Genomic DNA, 16,168 nt, shown 5'->3' with positions numbered 1-16,168 from the left:
CGCACGGCGCGCGGCTGCGTCTACGGTGCGCCGCACGGGGTGCGGCTCAGGAGCCCGCCGTCGGCGGCCGCGGCCAGACGCGGCCGCCGCGCCTCCACCGGCTGCCCCGAGGAGCACCCTCGGCCGCTCCGTGCGTAGATCTCCCCATGCGATATTCTCCGTGCCTCCTCTCTATCTATATGCTCAGATGCTGCCGCCCGAGCGGCTGCCGCCGCCTCCGACCAGGCCGGCCATCTCGAGCAGCGCGCGGCTCTCCTCGATGTCCTTGGGCAGGTTGACGCCCTTGCGGAGGTTGGCCTCGCGCTCCTCCCAGGCCCAGAGCGCGGCCTGCTCGCGGACCTGCTCGTCGGCGCCGCAGCCCCAGACCTCGAGCTCGGTGATCTCGAAGCGGTCCTCGAACTCGGCGTGCTCACGGACCTGGCTGGCCCGGAAGGTCTCGGAGCCGATGTGGCGGAAAATGCCGAACTCGAGGGCGTGCTCGATGGTGAGCGACACGTCGCCGAAGGCGTACTGGGGCAGGCCGTTGTTGGTGTGGGTGTTCTGCTTCGGGGGCGTGCTGCCAAAGCCGACGCCGAGCAGACGCGAGAAGTACGCGTAGTGGTTGTTGTAGCGGGCAGCGCGGAAGACGTCGTGGACGGGCTCGAGCTGGAAGAGCGCGGTGGCATTGTCGCCGAAGCACTCCCGGTTCGAGAGCTTCCAGGGCGCGTTGAGCACGGCGCCGTAGATGACGTGCTTGCCGGTGCCGCGGACCTGGGAGAGCGACGAGCGGAAGCGCGACGGCGGCAGCATCTCGGAGAAGGCGCGCTCGCGGGCGCCGCGCGGCTCGGCGGGCAGGATATAGCCTGAGATGAGCACGATCGTGGGCGCGTTCCACTTGAACACCTTGAGCTCGAGCGAGCCCATGCTGAAGCCGGCCTCGGAGCCGACGTAGAGCTTGCGCAGGCCGCCGTACAGCCGGAAGCTGTTGGTGTCCATGAACGTCGACAGCTGGGCGACCGTGCGCGGGTTCATGAGCCGCGACGGCGCGGGCAGCCGCTCGGCGGGCGCCTTCTTGACGAGGACGGTCTCCGCGGGCTCGGCGTCGGACTCGGCGTCGGACTCGGGCTCGGGCTCGGTCTCGGGCTCGGGCTCGGCCGCGGCCGGGATCACCGTCCGCCGGTTGTTGAACAGGAAGTGCTCGAAGAGCACGGCCAGGCCGTCGAACGCGAACGGCATGGCGCCGCGGATGACCTTCTGGAACCGGTCGAACGTCAGGCGCTCGTGCGGGCCCTCCTCCACCGCGGTCTTCTTCGCACCCGCCCACTGCGGGTAGAACGAGCGCGTCATGTTGGCCGCCAGCTGCTGGTACTTTGCGTGGTTCGCCGCCGAGAAGTGCTCGGCGTACGTGTCGATCGGGTCTTCGCCCGACAGCGGCCCGATCGCCATCACAAACACGAGCAGGTGGTAGATCGTCGTGGGCGAGACCGTCACGCCGTCGACCGCCACCCGGTCGAAGCCCTTGACGAGCTCGAGGTCGTACCACGACGACATGCGGTCCAGGTTCACGTCCAGCGTCTCCTCGGCCGAGCCCGACCCGGACGTGCTCGGCCGCTCGTCGTCGTCGCCCACGAACGGCAGCTTGTCGAACTTGTCGGCGAGCTGCGAGAACTTGCGCTCCCAGAACCCGACGTCGTCCTCTGCCGCGGCCGCCTTCTCGGGCTCGGCCACCTTCTCGGGCTCGGCCGGCGCGTCCTCCTCGACGGCGCCGGTCCGGATCGCCTCCTGCTTCTCGCGCAGCGCCTGCTCCTCGTCCTTGCGCTTCTCGTAGTGCGCCAGCGCCAGGAACAGCAGCTTGAGAAAGTCGTAGTCGCCCACGATCAGCGACTTGTACCGGCCGGTCAGCAGCACGACCACCTTGACCATGTTCTCGAACGTCAGCGTCGTCGGCGCCGTCTGGAACACGGCCAGCGGCGGGCTGCGCTCGCGGATGAACGGAAACGTCGCCAGGAAGCACGACATCTCGTACAGGATTTTGCCGGCCTCTTTCGAGTGCTCGGGCACCATGAAGAACTTGGCCACGTCCTCCTCGGTCCAGTAGAGCACGCCGTCGTTGACCTTGGCCGAGCGGCGGAAAACGTCCTGCGGTCAGCACACGCTTTGCGGTCGCGGCGAGGTCGTGCCGTCCCAGACCCGTCCCGGACCCGTCTTTGACTCGTCCTTGACTCGTCTTTGACTCGTCTCTTGACTCGCCCGTTGACTCGTCTCTCGCGCCCAGCCAGCTCCCACCCACCTTGAACGCCCACAGCTCGATCCCTGTAAACAGCTGGCCGCATCGGACGGCAAACCGCGCCGACACCTCCGCCGGCGTCACCGTCTGGCTGCTGCTCTCCGAGCTCGGAAGCTGACCCATCCTGTCGCTAGTGTCCTCTGTGTGGATCCAAGATCACACGACTCGTCGGCTAGGGTGTGCGGTGCTCTGTCGGTCAGTGTGTCCGGCCCGCCGTGCGCGACCCACCTCTGTGCTCGGCCGCCCGATCTCACGCTGGGCGTCGGTTTCGGTAGACGATAACGATTGCGGTCCCATCGTCATCGTGTGTGTGGCTGGAGCGCCCCGATAGAAATCGCGTGTGGCGCGCGTGGCTCAGCTATACCCCAACGCTGACAAACAATGTCGTGACGGCCACGTTACCAGCAGGCACCAGCAAACATCCAGCACGTTCCACGCTGCAGCCAGATCATCCGATCGGACGCATCCCAGCGGTCAGACACGCATTCGCCGCGCGTCCTGTTTTGTGCGCAGCTCGTCTGCACACGGCCACTATCAACCAAAGGACACGAGCGAAAGCTATCAAACAACGATGGCTGAGGCCGCCGAGCTGAGCCTGGTCGGCAAGGTCGAGCTCAAGATCCTGCTGGCCGACACGGACGCCAAGCTGGGCTCGATCCTGAAGATCTACCTGGCGCCGCTGCTGCTGAAATTGTCGTCGGGGCACGCTTCTGTGAGGCAGAAGGTGTCGTCGATCTGCGCGCACGTAATGACGCGACTCAAGTCGAGGTAGGTGCCGGACGGAGCGGCTGCGGGGCCGGCAGGCCGGCAGAGCCGGTAGAGCGGAGCATTGGCTGACATGCAGTCCGGTCGAGCTGCCGACCAAGGCGCTGTTGGACCAATTCAAGACGGTCAAGGCCGAGCACGACAGCGCGCTTCTGCGGACTTTCAACCTCGCGTTTCTGCAGATGGCCATCGAGCGATCGGCCAAGGACGTAAGTGGACGGTTGGCGCCGCTGACAGCAGGTGCAATGTGCGCTCCTGCCCGATCTGCTGACGGGGATCGCGCAATACGAGCGCAGGTACCAGAAATCGCTCTTCCAGATCGTTCTGCGGGTGCTGCCGGCGTGGCAGCCGCCCGCCCGCGGGACCACGGACGCCGAGGCCGTGCGCACGCGGTTTGCGGAGCGCTCGCCGGCCGACACCGCGTTCCTGGTCGACCAGTTTACGGCGGTGATGGTGCTGTCGCTGGCCATGTTCTCGCGGGCAGCCGCGCCGGTCGACGTGGGCGATGCCGAGGCCGCGCCGCCGCCCATGTGTCCCGGGCTCACGGCCGACCAGGTCGACTTCCTGACGTCCGGGTCCAAGGACACGTTCACGTCGGCACAGCTGACGCAGATCAAGCTGGCGATCTATCGGTTCATGGACGTCACGTTCGCCGAGCGCGACCAGTTCTGGCCGCTGCTGGCCGGGTCGCAGGACGCCGTGACCGAGGTCAGCGACCGCGGCGAGAGCGCGTTCAAGAAGCTGCCCACCGAGCTCGAGGCGGACGCGGTCGTCGGCCGGCTGTACAAGTACTACATCGGCGTGCGGGCGGCCGACGGCACGTTTGTGCAGCCGCCGGTGGCGGCCAAGTTCCGGTGCAAGATCCTGCAGCTGCTCACGCGCAGCAAGACGGCCGCCAACAAGATGCCGCAGCTGATCGAGGCCATCACGGCCGGCATGAAGTCCGACTACGGGCGCGAGCGCCTGGCCACGATCGAGTTTGTGCACTGGACGGTCAAGATGGCGTCGGACGACGTACTGCGGCCGATCGCGTCGCAGATGGTTCACAACGTGCGCACATGGATCGTCGATTCGGGGTGGCCGGTTGCGCGCAACGTGACCTCGCAGGGCCGAGCGCTGCGCGGGTTTGCGTACGAGGCCATCGGCTCGCTCGTCAAGCGGTGTCCGGAGGACCTGCTCAAGGACACGAGCGTGCTCGAGTTCCTGTTCGCGTCGCTCAAAGGCGAGCACGCGGACCTGCGCAACTCGGTCAACGAGGCCGTGCTACGCATCGTGCCCGTGCTACAGATGCTGTCGACGGACGCGCGCGAGAACCTCAAGGGTCTGCTGCTGGACCAGATGCTACTCGGCAACGAGTACCCGAATTCGCAGCAGATGGCCCTGCGGTTCTGCATCGGTGCGTTCCCGTTCAGCGACCCGCTAGCGCGGTACATCTGTTTGCTCGGGCTCAAGCCCGACAACAAGCCGGACGTGATCGACGAGTCGCGCAAGGGCCTGCACCCGTATTGGTACCGGCGCAACCACCACCTCGACAACCTCTTTGCGTCAGCCGAGGACTTTGACAAGCCCGAGTACCAGCCGCCTGCGTTCGCAGCCATGCTGTCTTTTGTGGCTCACCAGCAGTCGATGGTCGCCGACGGCGAGTACCGCATCGGCGATAGCACCACCATGTACTTTGCGGCCACAAAGTTCCTGCAGCGACTACTCTTTGCCGAGGCCCTGACCGGCACCAATGCGGTTGCTGTTGATGAGTACTGGGAAGAGAAGCTGGACGAGGCCGTGGCAGTCGACTGCGCCGCCCAGGCGGCCGTGCGCGACTACCTGCGCACGTTCTGGGCAACCGACGACAGCCTGCGCAGCTTTGTGGACCTGACGGCACTGGCTCTGCCCTCTGGCCAACCGGACCTGGTCCCAGTCGGCCGCGTGTGGCTCGACCTGCTCGTGCTGGGCCCACCCGAGCTGACACTGTACTCCGCCAAGTACAAGAACGCGCTGGTTGGGCTCTGCAGCTCGACCAACACCGAGGTGCGCTCGCTTGCGGCCCACGCTGTGGCCATCATCCTCTCAAGCGACCACTTTGACGACGCCACGGTCGCCCAGGCCTGCCGTGCGTCAGCCGAGACAATCGCGGCTGACACGCCGCTTTCGAGCTCGTTCAAGGCGCACGGCGCGGTGGTCGCGCTGGCGTACCTCCTGGCACGTCTGAACCTGCGCGGCCGGCTGCACGTCGTCGACGACGCGTTTGTGGCGGCGTATTTCGGCCAGGTCCTCAAGTTCCTCGAGGACGACAACAACAAGCTGCTGCAGCTGGGTGCGATCGTGGCTGTCGGCCAGCTTGGCAGCCACTTTGTGCTGGCTTCGGTCGAGGCCGAGGAGCTCGCCAAGGCAGCCGCGGCGCTGATCAAGCTCACCAAACGCGACAGCAGTGAGAAGGCGCTGCTGGCGTTTGCCGCAGTCTCGCTCGCCCAGCCGGTCGAGGCACGGCTCAAGGCCGCTGACAGCCTGTACGAGCTGCACGAGGTCAAACAGACTGAGTTCCTCTTCTCGGTCGGCGAGGCGCTGTCATGGGTGGCGTCTGGCTGGAGTTCTCTTGTGCTGCAGCGTACCAAGGACATCGACAGCGTGCCGCAGAGCTGGCGCGACGCTGGCTCCGACGTCATCGAGGCCGTCACCGAGAAGGTTCTGGCGTTCTCCAAGACCACCAAACCGGCGCTGAAGCGCGCGTCGTGCATCTGGATTCTGAGCTTGCTGCAGTACTGCGGCGATTCGCCGTCCATCTCCGGCCGTCTCAAGCAGTTCCACATGGCGTTCCTGAGCTACCTCGGAAACCGTGACGAGCTCGTGCAGGAGTCGGCGTCGCGCGGCCTCAGCCTCGTGTACGAGAAGGGCGACAGCCGTCTGAAGGACGACCTGGTCAGCAACCTCGTCCAGTCGTTCACGTCCGACACGCGCAGCGCAGCCACCGGCGGCCACATCTCCGAGGACACCCAGGTGTTTGACTCCGGTGTCATGAGCACCGGCGACGGCTCGGTCTCGACCTACAAGGACATCATGAACCTGGCCTCCGAGGTCGGCGACCCCAGTCTGATCTACAAGTTTATGCCGCTGATCTCGAGCTCGGCGATCTGGTCGACGCGCAAGGGCGCCGCGTTTGGACTCAGCAGCATTCTGTCCAAGGTCAGTCTGGACGACATCGTGCAGTCGAACCCGAAGCTCGCCAAGAGCCTCGTGCCTAAGCTGTACCGGTACAAGTACGACCCAAACACGACTGTGCAGCAGTCGATGAAGAGCATTTGGGACGCGCTCGTGTCGGACTCGTCCGACATCCTCGACCAGCACTTTGCCGAGATCATGGAGGAGCTGCTGGGCAGCATCGGCAACCGCGAGTGGCGCGTGCGCGAGGCAAGCTGCGCGGCGCTGCAGGACCTGCTGGACCGGTCGCGGTCGGCCCAGTACAAGCCCTACCTCGAGCGCGTGTGGACGATGAGTTTCCGGGCGCTGGACGACATCAAGGAGAGCGTGCGCAAGCAGGGCCTGGCGCTGTGCAAGAGTCTGTCCAACAGCCTCGTGCGGTCGGTCGACGCCGACAACAGCTACACGAACAAGTCGGCCGAGGAGACGCTGACGCGGCTGCTGCCGTTTCTGCTGGGAAATTCGGGGCTGCAGTCGACGGCCGAGGAAGTCCAGGCGTTTTCGCTCGGTAAGGAGCCGGTGGAGCCCGCTGACCCCAGACACGCTGCTTAAGCTCGTCAAGCGCGGCGGCCCCGCCATGCGGCCGTTTGTGCCGCAGCTGGTCGAGGAGCTGATCGACCTGCTGTCGACGTTGGAGCCGCAGGCGGTGAACTATATTGCCCTCAACGCCGACAAGTACGGCCTGACCGGCAACGACGTAAGTGCCTTTGCGGGCGTGCTGACCTCAGATCGACGCGTCGCGGCTGGCAAGCGTGCGCAACTCGCCCATCTCGGACGCGCTCGACAACTGCATTGACCTGCTGCGCGAGGACAACATCGAGGCGGTCGTGCGCCGGCTCAAGCACGTCATCCGCAAGTCGGTCGGGCTGCCGTCCAAGGTCGGCAGCAGCCGGTTCCTGGTGAACATGATCATCCGGCACTACACGATGGTGTCGCCGTATTGCGACACGTTGCTCAAGTCGCTGCAAAGCCAGCTAACGGACCGCAACGACACGGTCGTGCTGTCATACGCGACTGCGGCAGGGTACCTGTGCCGGTACGGCAGTACGGACCAGGTGCTGGCGCTCGTCAAGATGGCTCAGACCATGTACTTTGAGGACGGCAACGAGCGACCGCGGCAGATTGCCGGCTGGGTCGTGTCGGCGATCTGTAAGAACTCACCCGACCGGTTCACCGAGCTCGCCGCGTCGATTTTGCCGTTTGTGTTTGTGGCCAAGCATGACGCCGAGAAGCCGATAGCTGAGTCGTTCGAGTTCGTGTGGAACGACAGCACGGGCGGGACCGGGTCGATCAAGCTGTACTTGCCGGAGATCACGGCGCTGGCGCGGGCGCGGCTCGAGAGCCAGCTGTGGCTGGTCCGGCAGACGGTGGCCAACAGTTTAGCGACGGCGAGTAACTCGATCGGTAAGTACGCGCGCGACGGTGCTGACGACAGGCGGCAGCATCCCCGACGCCCAGCTCGCGAGCTTCTTCTCGGTGCTGATCGAGGCGGCCAAGGGCCGCAGCTGGAAGGGCAAGGAGAAGATCTTGGACGCGCTCGTCGGGCTCGCGGTCAACTCGGAAGCGTACGTGCTCGGCGACGCAGCGCTGCTCGAGCAGCTGCGCAAGATCACCGTGGTGGAGGCCAAGCGCAACAACCTCGAGTACAAGATCCCGGCGATCGAGAGTCTGGCCAAGTTTTTGCACAAGTTTGCGCGCGAGGACTCGTTCGACGTCGTGCTCGAGATCATGCAGCCGCTGCTGGGCGACGCCGACGACGACAGCGACGAGAGCGGCGCCGAAGACAAGGACAAGGACAAGTTCAAGGCCAAGAAGAAGAAGTACGTGGGCGCGCGGGCACGCTGACCTCAGGGACCAACGCGAGAAAAACCAGCTGTTGCTGCTGTCGGCGCTGGTCGAGGCGTGTGCGACAAAGTACATGACAACGGGTACGTGGCTGCGTGGACGTGCTGACCCAGACTCGCTGTCCAAGTGTCTGGGCGAGCTCAACCGGAAGCTGTCCGAGCCGGACGTCGGCTGGAACACCAAGATCGCCGTGTGCACCGGCCTGGACCGGCTGACCGACAAGCTGGCCGAGATTGCTAAGTATGTGTCCGGCACCAAGAAGCGCAAGCGCAGCTCGATGGGCGAAGAAAGTACTGACACGGCTGCTAGAGCCAACGCGGCCGACGAGCCTGCGTCGCGCGAGCTTGTGGCCAAGAGCGCGGCTGTGATCGACACGCTGTGGCCGACCGTGTTCCAGCAATGCTGCGCAGACTACAGCTACGAGAACGTGCGCATACAGGGCGTCAAGACGGGCGCGGCCCTGCTCAAGCTGTACAAGGACGTGGACTCGACAGCACATGCTGCTGTTGCGACTGCGCTGCAGGAGCGCCAGAAGGCCGAGAAATCGCCGGTGGTACTGCGGGCGATCCAGGAGGCACTGGCGTAGTATATAGCAAAGACATTGGATACAAGCATTGGCCGTGGCAGGGCACGACGTGGCGCCGGGGCGCTCTCCATCGCGGGTGTGCGGGCAGCCTGTGCTTGTCGAAGGCAGACTGCTCGGCGGAGTCGCCGCGGGCTGGCGAGCCGCAGGGCGTGCGCCTCGGTGCGCCGCACGGCGCGCGGCGTCTAGCTGGGCGCCGCACGGCGTGCGGCTATCACGCGCACACCCACTGAGCCGCAAGCCCTGCGGCTGTCAGCAGCGCTGGCCGCCGAGCCGCACACCCTGCGGCTGCCACGCGTCGAGTGCGCCGCACAGCGTGCGGCTGTCAAACATCCCACGCCTGATAGCAAAAGCGGCGCACACCGCCGCACTTATGCCCTAACCGCTCCGCCGCGCGGCGACCGGCACAAAACTGCCAGATCAAGCGCGCACAAGCCAATTCCGCTCTGTCATGGTCTCGTACGGAGAAGCGGGCGAGAAGATACCAATGTCGCCCTACGGCGACTCGGACGGCGATGGCGAGGAAGAGGAGGACATCACCGGCAACTTCCAGACGAGCGCGGTCGACAAGGCCGTGCTGCTCGACGAAGAGCTCTCGGAAAAGCTCATCCGCGAAAACCAGCCCGGCACAGACAAGTACTACCGGCGATCACGGACGCCGCGGCGGGAGCGGACCGCGGGCGACGTAGGCGTCGCCGGCGGGTACAACCGGCTGGTGGAGGAGCGCGAGGACGACAACAGCGAGGAGATCGAGCTGGACGCCGAGTCACACCTTCGGCACCTGCGCAAGAAGCAGCGACGGATCTCGTGTATGAAGACGACGCTGTTTCTGCTGCTGCTGGCCGTGGTGGCGATGATCGTCGGCGGCGCGGCGTACATCGGCATGTACAAAAAGCACCTGATCGAGGACCTGAAGGACAAAATCACCAACGCCTACGGCGGGCAGAGCGGCGACGCGGCCGAGGACGCGATCGCCAAGGCGACGTGGAAGGCCGAGCTCAGCAACGGCACGCACGCGTTCCACCCGACGACGATCGTGATCTCGCTGGACGGGTTCCGGCCGGACTACCTGTCGGCTAACCTGACGCCGGTCATGTACGGCCTGTACAACGACGAGTACGCGGCGCCGTTCATGTACCCGTCGTTCCCGTCGGTGACGTTTCCGAACCACTACACGCTGGTGACGGGCCTGTATCCGTCGGCGCACGGCATCGTCGGCAACACGTTCTGGGACGAGGACGCGGCCGAGGAGTTCTACTACCAGCACCCCGACGAGTCGCTCAACCGCAAGTGGTGGGGCGGCCAGCCGGTGTGGGTGACGGCGACCGAGCAGGGCGTGCGCACGGCGATCCACATGTGGCCCGGCTCGGAGGTGAAGTGGCGCAAGGGCGACGAGCCCTGGCTGGTCGACAAGTTCAACCAGACTGAGACGCTGGCGCGGAAGCGCGACCGCGTGCTCGGCTGGCTGGACCTGGAGACCGCCCTGCGGCCGGAGCTCGTCCTGGCGTACGTGCCGGAGGTCGACTCGATCGGCCACCGGTACGGCACGCGCGGGCCGTACATGGACCAGGCGCTGGTCGACGTCGACACCATGGTCGGAGAGATCCTGGCGGGCGTGGCCGCGCGCAACCTGAGCGCGATCGTCAACGTCGTGGTGGTGTCGGACCACGGCATGGCCCCGACGTCCAACGACCGGCTGATCTTCCTGGACGACATCGTGCCCGAGTCGAGCGTCGAGCACATCGACGGCTGGCCGCTGTTCGGTCTGCGGCCGTACGCGGCCAACAAGACCGCGGACGTGCTCGCGCAGGCCCAGGCCGCGCGCGCGTCGCTCGTCCAGGCTGCCGGCGCCGACGCCGCGGTGCCGTGGAAGGTCTATGCGCGCGACAGCATGCCGGCCGAGTGGCACTTTGGCGGCGCGTCCGGCGGCCAGTACCAGGACCGCATCGCCGACATCTGGATCGTGCCCGAGCCCGGCTGGGCCGTGACCACGCGCGACAAGTTCTACGTCAAGCAGAAGGGCGACTTCCACCCGCGCGGCCTGCACGGCTACAACAACACGCACCCGCTCATGCGCGCGCTGTTTCTGGCGACCGGCCCGGCGTTCCCGGCGGGCACACACGTGGCCCCGTTCTACAACACCGAGATCTACGACGTGCTGTGCCGGTCGCTGAACCTGACGGCCGCGGCCAACAACGGCACGCTGGGCGGCCGGCTGCCGGCGCTGCCGGCCGACTGGGTCGACACCAACACCTTCGAGGGCTTCGACTGCTCGGACGCCGACCGCGCGATCGGCGAGGGCGACTGCCGGCCGCTGCCGCCGGGCGCGTCCGTCGACGTGACGGGCGCCAACCCTGGCGCGGCCCCCACCGCCGTGGCCGTCGGCGACTCGGAGTTCGACTACATCGGCGGTCCCGGCATGTCCAAGGAAGAAGCCGACTGGTGGAACTACTTCCACCGCAAGCTGGACTCGCTCACCGGCGACATCAACGACTGGCTGGACAAGCTCGGCAGCGACGGGAAGGAGTGAGGATAGACGAACATTCGAATACATGGTTTTGGAACTACAGCTTGGCCGCCGCGGCCGTGTCGGCGCTGGCCAGCCACGCAAACTCGAGCTTGCGGTCGGCGCCGGGATCCATGACGACGTTGACCACGGCGACCGTGCCGCAGTGGAGCGCGGCGCGGGCAGCCGCGGCCAGCTCGTCCGGCGTGCGCACGACAAAGCCGCGGGCGCCGAGCGACTCGGCCAGCTGATCGTACTTTGTCTCGAGCCCCAGCGCGGTCGACGGCAGCGGCTGGCCCGACTCGTACGCGGCCGGATGGACTCCGTGGTAGACGCCGCCGTTGTTCATCACGAAGACGATCATGGCCAGCCCGGCGCGGACGGCGGTGTCGATTTCCATGGCCGAGAAGCCAAAGGCCGAGTCGCCCTCGATCGCGACGACCGTGGCGTCGGGCCGGGCGAGCGCGGCCGCGATCGCATAGCCGACGCCGACGCCCATCGTCGCGGACGAGCCGGCGTCAAGCCGCATGCGCGGCTCGGCCATGTCGAAAGCCGACCGGGCGATGTCCATGCTGTTGGCGCCCTCGGACACGTACACGATCGGCCGGCTGGCCTCGGCCAGAACGCCGCGGATGATCGCGTACGAGTGCTCGTACGAGAGCGGGACCTTGGCGAGCGCCGCGCGGGCTGCCGCGCGCTCCGTGTTCTTCTTCCGGGACGCTGCCACGGCCGCCGGCAGCGCCGGCGCGCGGTAGCCGGCGAGCGCGTCGGCCAGGCCGGTCGCCACCAGGCCGACGTCGCCCAGGATGGCCAGGTCGGCGCCGCGCGCGTTGTTCGCGCCGAGCTCCTCGGCGTGGCCGTCGACCTGGACGATCCGCGCGTCCGGCTGGAATTTGGGCGCGGCCGCGTAGTGCAGGATCCAGTTGAGCCGGGCGCCAAAGACCAGGACCACGTCGGCGGCCTTGAGCGCCGCGGTCCGGGCCGACGCCACGTTCTCGGCTGCTGCGTCAGAGACGACGCCCTTGCCCATTGGCGTGGGCAGGAACGCAATGCCGGTGGTGGCGACGAGCCGACGGAGGGCGGCCTCGGCCCGGCCGTAGGCGGCGCCTTTGCCGACGATGATCAGCGGCGCACGGGCGCGGCGGACGAGCTGCGCGGCCGCGGCGATGCGCGCTGGGTCGCCGGCCGCCCGCGGCGGCGCGGGCACGGGCGAGACCGCCGTCGGAGCTGGCCATTTGCCGCGGATGATGTCCGCCGGCAGATCGACATAGGCCGGGCCCGGGCGGCCGTAGGCGGCAGCGCGGAACGCACGCTCGAGCGCGGCCGGCACGAGTGCCGCTGTCGCTGGCTGCTCGGCGTGTTTCGTGAGCGGCGCCAGGAACGCGACCTGGTCCATTTCCTGGAAGGCGCCGCGGTGCCGCTGCTCGCGCTCGGCCGAGCCGGCAAGCACGACGAGCGGGAAACAGTTGGCGGTGGCGTTGCCGATGCCGGCCAGGGCGTGCAGCACGCCGGGTCCGCCGACGACGAGCAGCACGCCGGGCCGTCCGGTGAGGTATCCGTAGGCCGAGGCCGCGTATGACGCGGCCTGCTCGTTTCTGAAGCTGATGAACTTGATCCCGCGGGCTATGGCGGCCTCGGCGACCTCGATGACGGGAATGCCGACGATGCCGAAGACGACGCGAACGCCGAGCTGGGCGAGCGCGTCTGCGATCAGGTCGGCGCCTGGACGGTTGGAGGAGGCCATGGCGTGGGGAGGCGATCGTGACGATCGGTAATTTAGACAAGTCCCAACTGAGCCGCACGCCGTGCGGCGGGGCGCGTGTCTCGGCGGCGACTGATCGAGGGCTGCCGTGGGGACGGGCCACAGAGAAGACAGGCCAGACAAAGAGAAGGCAGGCGAGACAGGGCTGCCGACGAGACTGACGGACAGAGGGGAGCGGCCGGCGGCGGCGGCCTACGAGCCGCACGGCGTGCGGCGTGTGCGCCCGACATACCGTCACACGAGCGTCGCAGCGGGACGGCCGGAAGGCGGCCGCCGGGTGGCGCGCGGACGTGGTCGGGCGCAGTCGGACCGGCCTGACCGGGACCAGCCACAGACTGTACTACGCGGACCTGCAACCTGTGACGTGGACTGTGACGCGGGGCCGTGACCCGACTAGACGCGGGTCCATGACGTGCTGTGGCGCGGGTCCGGTAACAGGTCCGCCGCGGACCGAGCGTAAATCGCATACCGACGGAGTTGACGGAGTCGCCGCAACGCGGTCGCCTGCGCAGACCTGCTGCGGCGCATAGCCGCATATAGCCGCATATAGCCGCACACGCGGGCCGCGCGAAGTCGAGCGGCCTGCCGGCCTGCCGCGAGGACAATCGACGCCCCATTGTACTGAAAGGGCCAGAAAGCACGTAGGGCTACCTTGCGGGGTCGCCGCCGGAGATTTGCACCGTCGAGGCGCCTGCAGCCCACATACAGCACCCGGCGGCAGTCCCGTCGCGCCCGACGGGCATGACGCGCCAGGCACCCGAAGAGGTGTCATTGCAGCGGCCGTGGCAGGCCCCTAGAGCCATATAGCCGCATACAGCCGCCGCAGGCACGGCCGTCGCACAAGCGACGCCGGCGCGTCATGCTGGGAGTTTTGGGCGTGACAATGTGGCATCGGTGCCGCGCAGTCACCCCCAGAACTCCCAAAATTTTTCTAGCAAAAATTTCGTCCGATCTTCCTCACATCTCCAGCCATGCCGTCTACACACAACCGCGACAAGCCCTGGGACGTCGAGGGCATCGACAAGTGGAAGGAGGACGAGTTCAAGCCCGAGGACAATGCGTCGCAGCTGCCTTTCACGGAGGAGTCGAGCTTCGCCACGCTCTTTCCCAAGTACCGTGAGTCGTATCTGCGGCAGATCTGGGGCGACGTGACGCGGGCTCTGGAGCCCAAGGTAAGTCGGCCGGCGGGTGCGCTGACGGCAGGGCATCGCGTGCGTGCTGGACCTGGTCGAGGGCCAGATGTCGGTCAAGACCACGCGCAAGACGTACGATCCGGCCGCAATCCTCAAGTCGCGGGACCTGATCAAGCTGCTGGCGCGGTCGGTGCCGTTCCCGCAGGCGGTCAAGATCCTCGACGACACGATGGCGTGCGACATCATCAAGATCGGCGGGATCGTGCGCAACAAGGAGCGGTTCGTCAAGCGGCGGCAGCGCATCATCGGGCCCAACGGCAACACGCTCAAGGTGCTCGAGCTGCTGACGCAGTGCTACGTCCTCGTGCAGGGCACGACGGTGGCAGTGATGGGCGGCTACAAGGGCCTCAAGGAGGCCCGGCGGATCATCATCGACTGCATGCACAACATCCACCCGATCTACCACATCAAGGAGCTCATGATCAAGGTCGAGCTCGCCAAGAACCCCGAGCTCGCCAACGAGAGCTGGGACCGGTTCCTGCCGCACTTCAAGAAGCGCAACGTGGCGCGCAAGAAGCCCAAGGTCGTCAAGGACAAGAAGACGTACACGCCGTTTCCGCCGGCGCAGCAGCCGCGGAAGGTCGACCTCCAGATGGAGTCGGGCGAGTACTTTCTGTCCAAGGCCGAGAAGGCGCAGCGCGACAACGCGCAGAAGCACGAGTCGCGCGAGCGGGCCAAGGCGGCCAAGCAGCAGGAGCGCGAGAAGGCGTTTGTGCCGCCCAAGGAGTAGCGCCGCAGCGCGTGCGGCTCAGCCGCACGCTGCGCGGCTCAATGCATGTGTACACCTCACCGTCGGCGGCGTAGCGGCGTTTATTCTCGCGCGCGAAAAATCTTCGCAGCGGCCGGGTAACCGTAGGCCCTCCCCAAATATTTTTTTTTTCAGCCTGATCCCGCAACCACCGGCTCCCCTCGACCAGATCGTCCGAGCTCCAGACCGACCCCCGCAGCGAATATGGCGTCAGACACCCCCATGCAGAACTCGGACTCGTCCGAGGTCCTGCCCTACTCGGAGCAGCACTACTTCTCGTCGTACGACCACTTTGGCATCCACGAGGAGATGCTCAAGGACGAGACCCGAACGCTCTCGTACCGCAACGCGATCTACCAGAACAGCCACATGTTCCGCGGCAAGGTCGTGCTCGACGTCGGCTGCGGCACGGGCATCCTGTCCATGTTCGCCGCGCGCGCGGGCGCCAAGCACGTCATTGGAGTAAGTGCCCTGATCCGGCCGCGCTGACCGCAGGTTGACATGTCGTCGATCATCGACATGGCCAAGAAGCTCGTCGAGCGCAACGGCCTGTCGGACAAGATCACGCTGCTCAAGGGCAAGATGGAGGAGGTCGTGCTGCCGTTCGACAAGGTCGACATCATCATCTCCGAGTGGATGGGCTACTTCCTGCTCTACGAGTCCATGCTGGACACGGTCCTGGTCGCGCGCGACAAGTACCTGGCCGACGGCGGCCTGATCTTCCCCGACAAGGCGACGATCCACATCGCCGGCATCGAGGACGGCGAGTACAAGGAGGAGAAGATCGGCTTCTGGTCCGACGTCTACGGCTTCGACTTCTCGCCGATCCAGGAGGTCGTCCTGGCCGAGCCGCTCGTCGACACGGTCGACATGAAGGCCGTGGTGACGGACCCCTGCCAGGTGCTCGAGCTCGACCTGTACACGGTCCAGAAGACCGACCTCGAGTTCACGCAGACGTTCGAGCTGCAGGCGCGCCGCAACGACTTTGTCCACGCCGTCATTGCCTGGTTCGACATCGAGTTCTCCAAGTGCCACAAGCCCATCCGCTTCTCGACCGGCCCGCACGCCCGCTACACGCACTGGAAGCAGACCGTGTTCTACCTGCGCGAGACGCTGACCATGAAGGTCGGCGAGAAGATCACGGGCACGCTCGTGAACAAGCCGAACAAGCAGAACCCGCGCGACCTCGACATCCATATTGCGTACGAGTTCAGCCCGGAGGACGAGCCTGCGCGCGCGGCCGCCGAGCAGTGCGACTACCGGATGTGCTGAGCGATTTTGGAGATATCAGCGTCTGAAAAGCATGGG

General features: G+C 66.4%; 6 protein-coding genes across 6 annotated transcripts; 4 read left to right on the top strand and 2 right to left on the bottom strand.

Annotated features, from left to right (window-relative positions):
- Positions 1-89: 89 nt before the first annotated feature.
- V1510DRAFT_412278 (TLD-domain-containing protein) lies at positions 90-2,558 on the bottom strand. Its single transcript, XM_066933046.1, has 3 exons — positions 2,495-2,558; positions 2,270-2,455; positions 90-2,118 (listed from the first exon to the last, which is right to left on the bottom strand). Exons 2-3 carry the CDS (start codon positions 2,387-2,389, stop codon positions 184-186), a joined length of 2,055 nt encoding a protein of 684 aa, XP_066790804.1. The 5' UTR covers positions 2,390-2,455; positions 2,495-2,558; the 3' UTR covers positions 90-183.
- Positions 2,559-2,643: 85 nt separating this feature from the next.
- On the top strand, positions 2,644-8,739 carry V1510DRAFT_412274 (proteasome stabiliser-domain-containing protein). Its single transcript, XM_066933045.1, has 9 exons — positions 2,644-3,034; positions 3,111-3,240; positions 3,272-6,731; positions 6,763-6,920; positions 6,952-7,627; positions 7,659-8,043; positions 8,075-8,151; positions 8,182-8,308; positions 8,378-8,739. The coding sequence occupies exons 1-9, from the start codon at positions 2,838-2,840 to the stop codon at positions 8,652-8,654; spliced, it is 5,487 nt and encodes a 1,828-aa protein (XP_066790803.1). The 5' UTR covers positions 2,644-2,837; the 3' UTR covers positions 8,655-8,739.
- A 138-nt stretch (positions 8,740-8,877) lies between these two features.
- V1510DRAFT_293049 (alkaline-phosphatase-like protein) lies at positions 8,878-11,349 on the top strand. The gene has a single exon (XM_066930675.1). It carries the CDS (start codon positions 9,103-9,105, stop codon positions 11,179-11,181), a length of 2,079 nt encoding a protein of 692 aa, XP_066790802.1. The 5' UTR covers positions 8,878-9,102; the 3' UTR covers positions 11,182-11,349.
- Positions 11,178-13,197, bottom strand: V1510DRAFT_412268 (thiamine pyrophosphate enzyme, N-terminal TPP binding domain-containing protein). Its single transcript, XM_066933044.1, has one exon. It carries the CDS (start codon positions 12,899-12,901, stop codon positions 11,216-11,218), a length of 1,686 nt encoding a protein of 561 aa, XP_066790801.1. The 5' UTR covers positions 12,902-13,197; the 3' UTR covers positions 11,178-11,215.
- Positions 13,198-13,877: 680 nt separating this feature from the next.
- On the top strand, positions 13,878-14,995 carry V1510DRAFT_390499 (KRR1 small subunit processome component). The gene is made up of 2 exons (XM_066931757.1): positions 13,878-14,091; positions 14,123-14,995. The coding sequence occupies exons 1-2, from the start codon at positions 13,891-13,893 to the stop codon at positions 14,840-14,842; spliced, it is 921 nt and encodes a 306-aa protein (XP_066790800.1). The 5' UTR covers positions 13,878-13,890; the 3' UTR covers positions 14,843-14,995.
- An 87-nt stretch (positions 14,996-15,082) lies between these two features.
- Positions 15,083-16,132, top strand: V1510DRAFT_361336 (S-adenosyl-L-methionine-dependent methyltransferase; the record flags this gene model as incomplete). Its single annotated transcript, XM_066931058.1, has 2 exons — positions 15,083-15,322; positions 15,356-16,132. 2 exons carry the CDS (start codon positions 15,083-15,085, stop codon positions 16,130-16,132), a joined length of 1,017 nt encoding a protein of 338 aa, XP_066790799.1.
- Between the last annotated feature and the right edge of the window lie 36 nt (positions 16,133-16,168).

The sequence above is a fragment of the Dipodascopsis tothii genome, assembly GCF_038497935.1.
Source record: "Dipodascopsis tothii strain CBS 759.85 unplaced genomic scaffold V1510scaffold_5, whole genome shotgun sequence".
In the NCBI taxonomy this organism is placed as follows: Eukaryota; Fungi; Ascomycota; class Lipomycetes; order Lipomycetales; family Lipomycetaceae; genus Neoaidaea; species Neoaidaea tothii.
The sequence above is the reverse complement of the archived record's forward strand: the minus strand, read 5'-3'. Positions and strand labels throughout refer to the sequence as shown.

Bases quoted from the DNA above. Each gene is read 5' to 3' on its own strand.
- V1510DRAFT_293049 (XM_066930675.1), top strand. From the start codon at position 9,103: ATGGTCTCGTACGGAGAAGCGGGCGAGAAGATACCAATGTCGCCCTAC.
- V1510DRAFT_390499 (XM_066931757.1), top strand. From the start codon at position 13,891: ATGCCGTCTACACACAACCGCGACAAGCCCTGGGACGTCGAGGGCATC. The intron at 14,092-14,122 runs GTAAGTCGGCCG...CGCTGACGGCAG, and splicing joins CGCGGGCTCTGGAGCCCAAG to GGCATCGCGTGCGTGCTGGA.
- V1510DRAFT_412274 (XM_066933045.1), top strand. From the start codon at position 2,838: ATGGCTGAGGCCGCCGAGCTGAGCCTGGTCGGCAAGGTCGAGCTCAAG. The intron at 3,035-3,110 runs GTAGGTGCCGGA...GCTGACATGCAG, and splicing joins ATGACGCGACTCAAGTCGAG to TCCGGTCGAGCTGCCGACCA. The intron at 6,732-6,762 runs GTAAGGAGCCGG...CGCTGACCCCAG, and splicing joins AGTCCAGGCGTTTTCGCTCG to ACACGCTGCTTAAGCTCGTC.
- V1510DRAFT_412278 (XM_066933046.1), bottom strand. From the start codon at position 2,389: ATGGGTCAGCTTCCGAGCTCGGAGAGCAGCAGCCAGACGGTGACGCCG. The intron at 2,119-2,269 runs GTGGGTGGGAGC...TGCTGACCGCAG, and splicing joins TCGAGCTGTGGGCGTTCAAG to GACGTTTTCCGCCGCTCGGC.
- V1510DRAFT_412268 (XM_066933044.1), bottom strand. From the start codon at position 12,901: ATGGCCTCCTCCAACCGTCCAGGCGCCGACCTGATCGCAGACGCGCTC.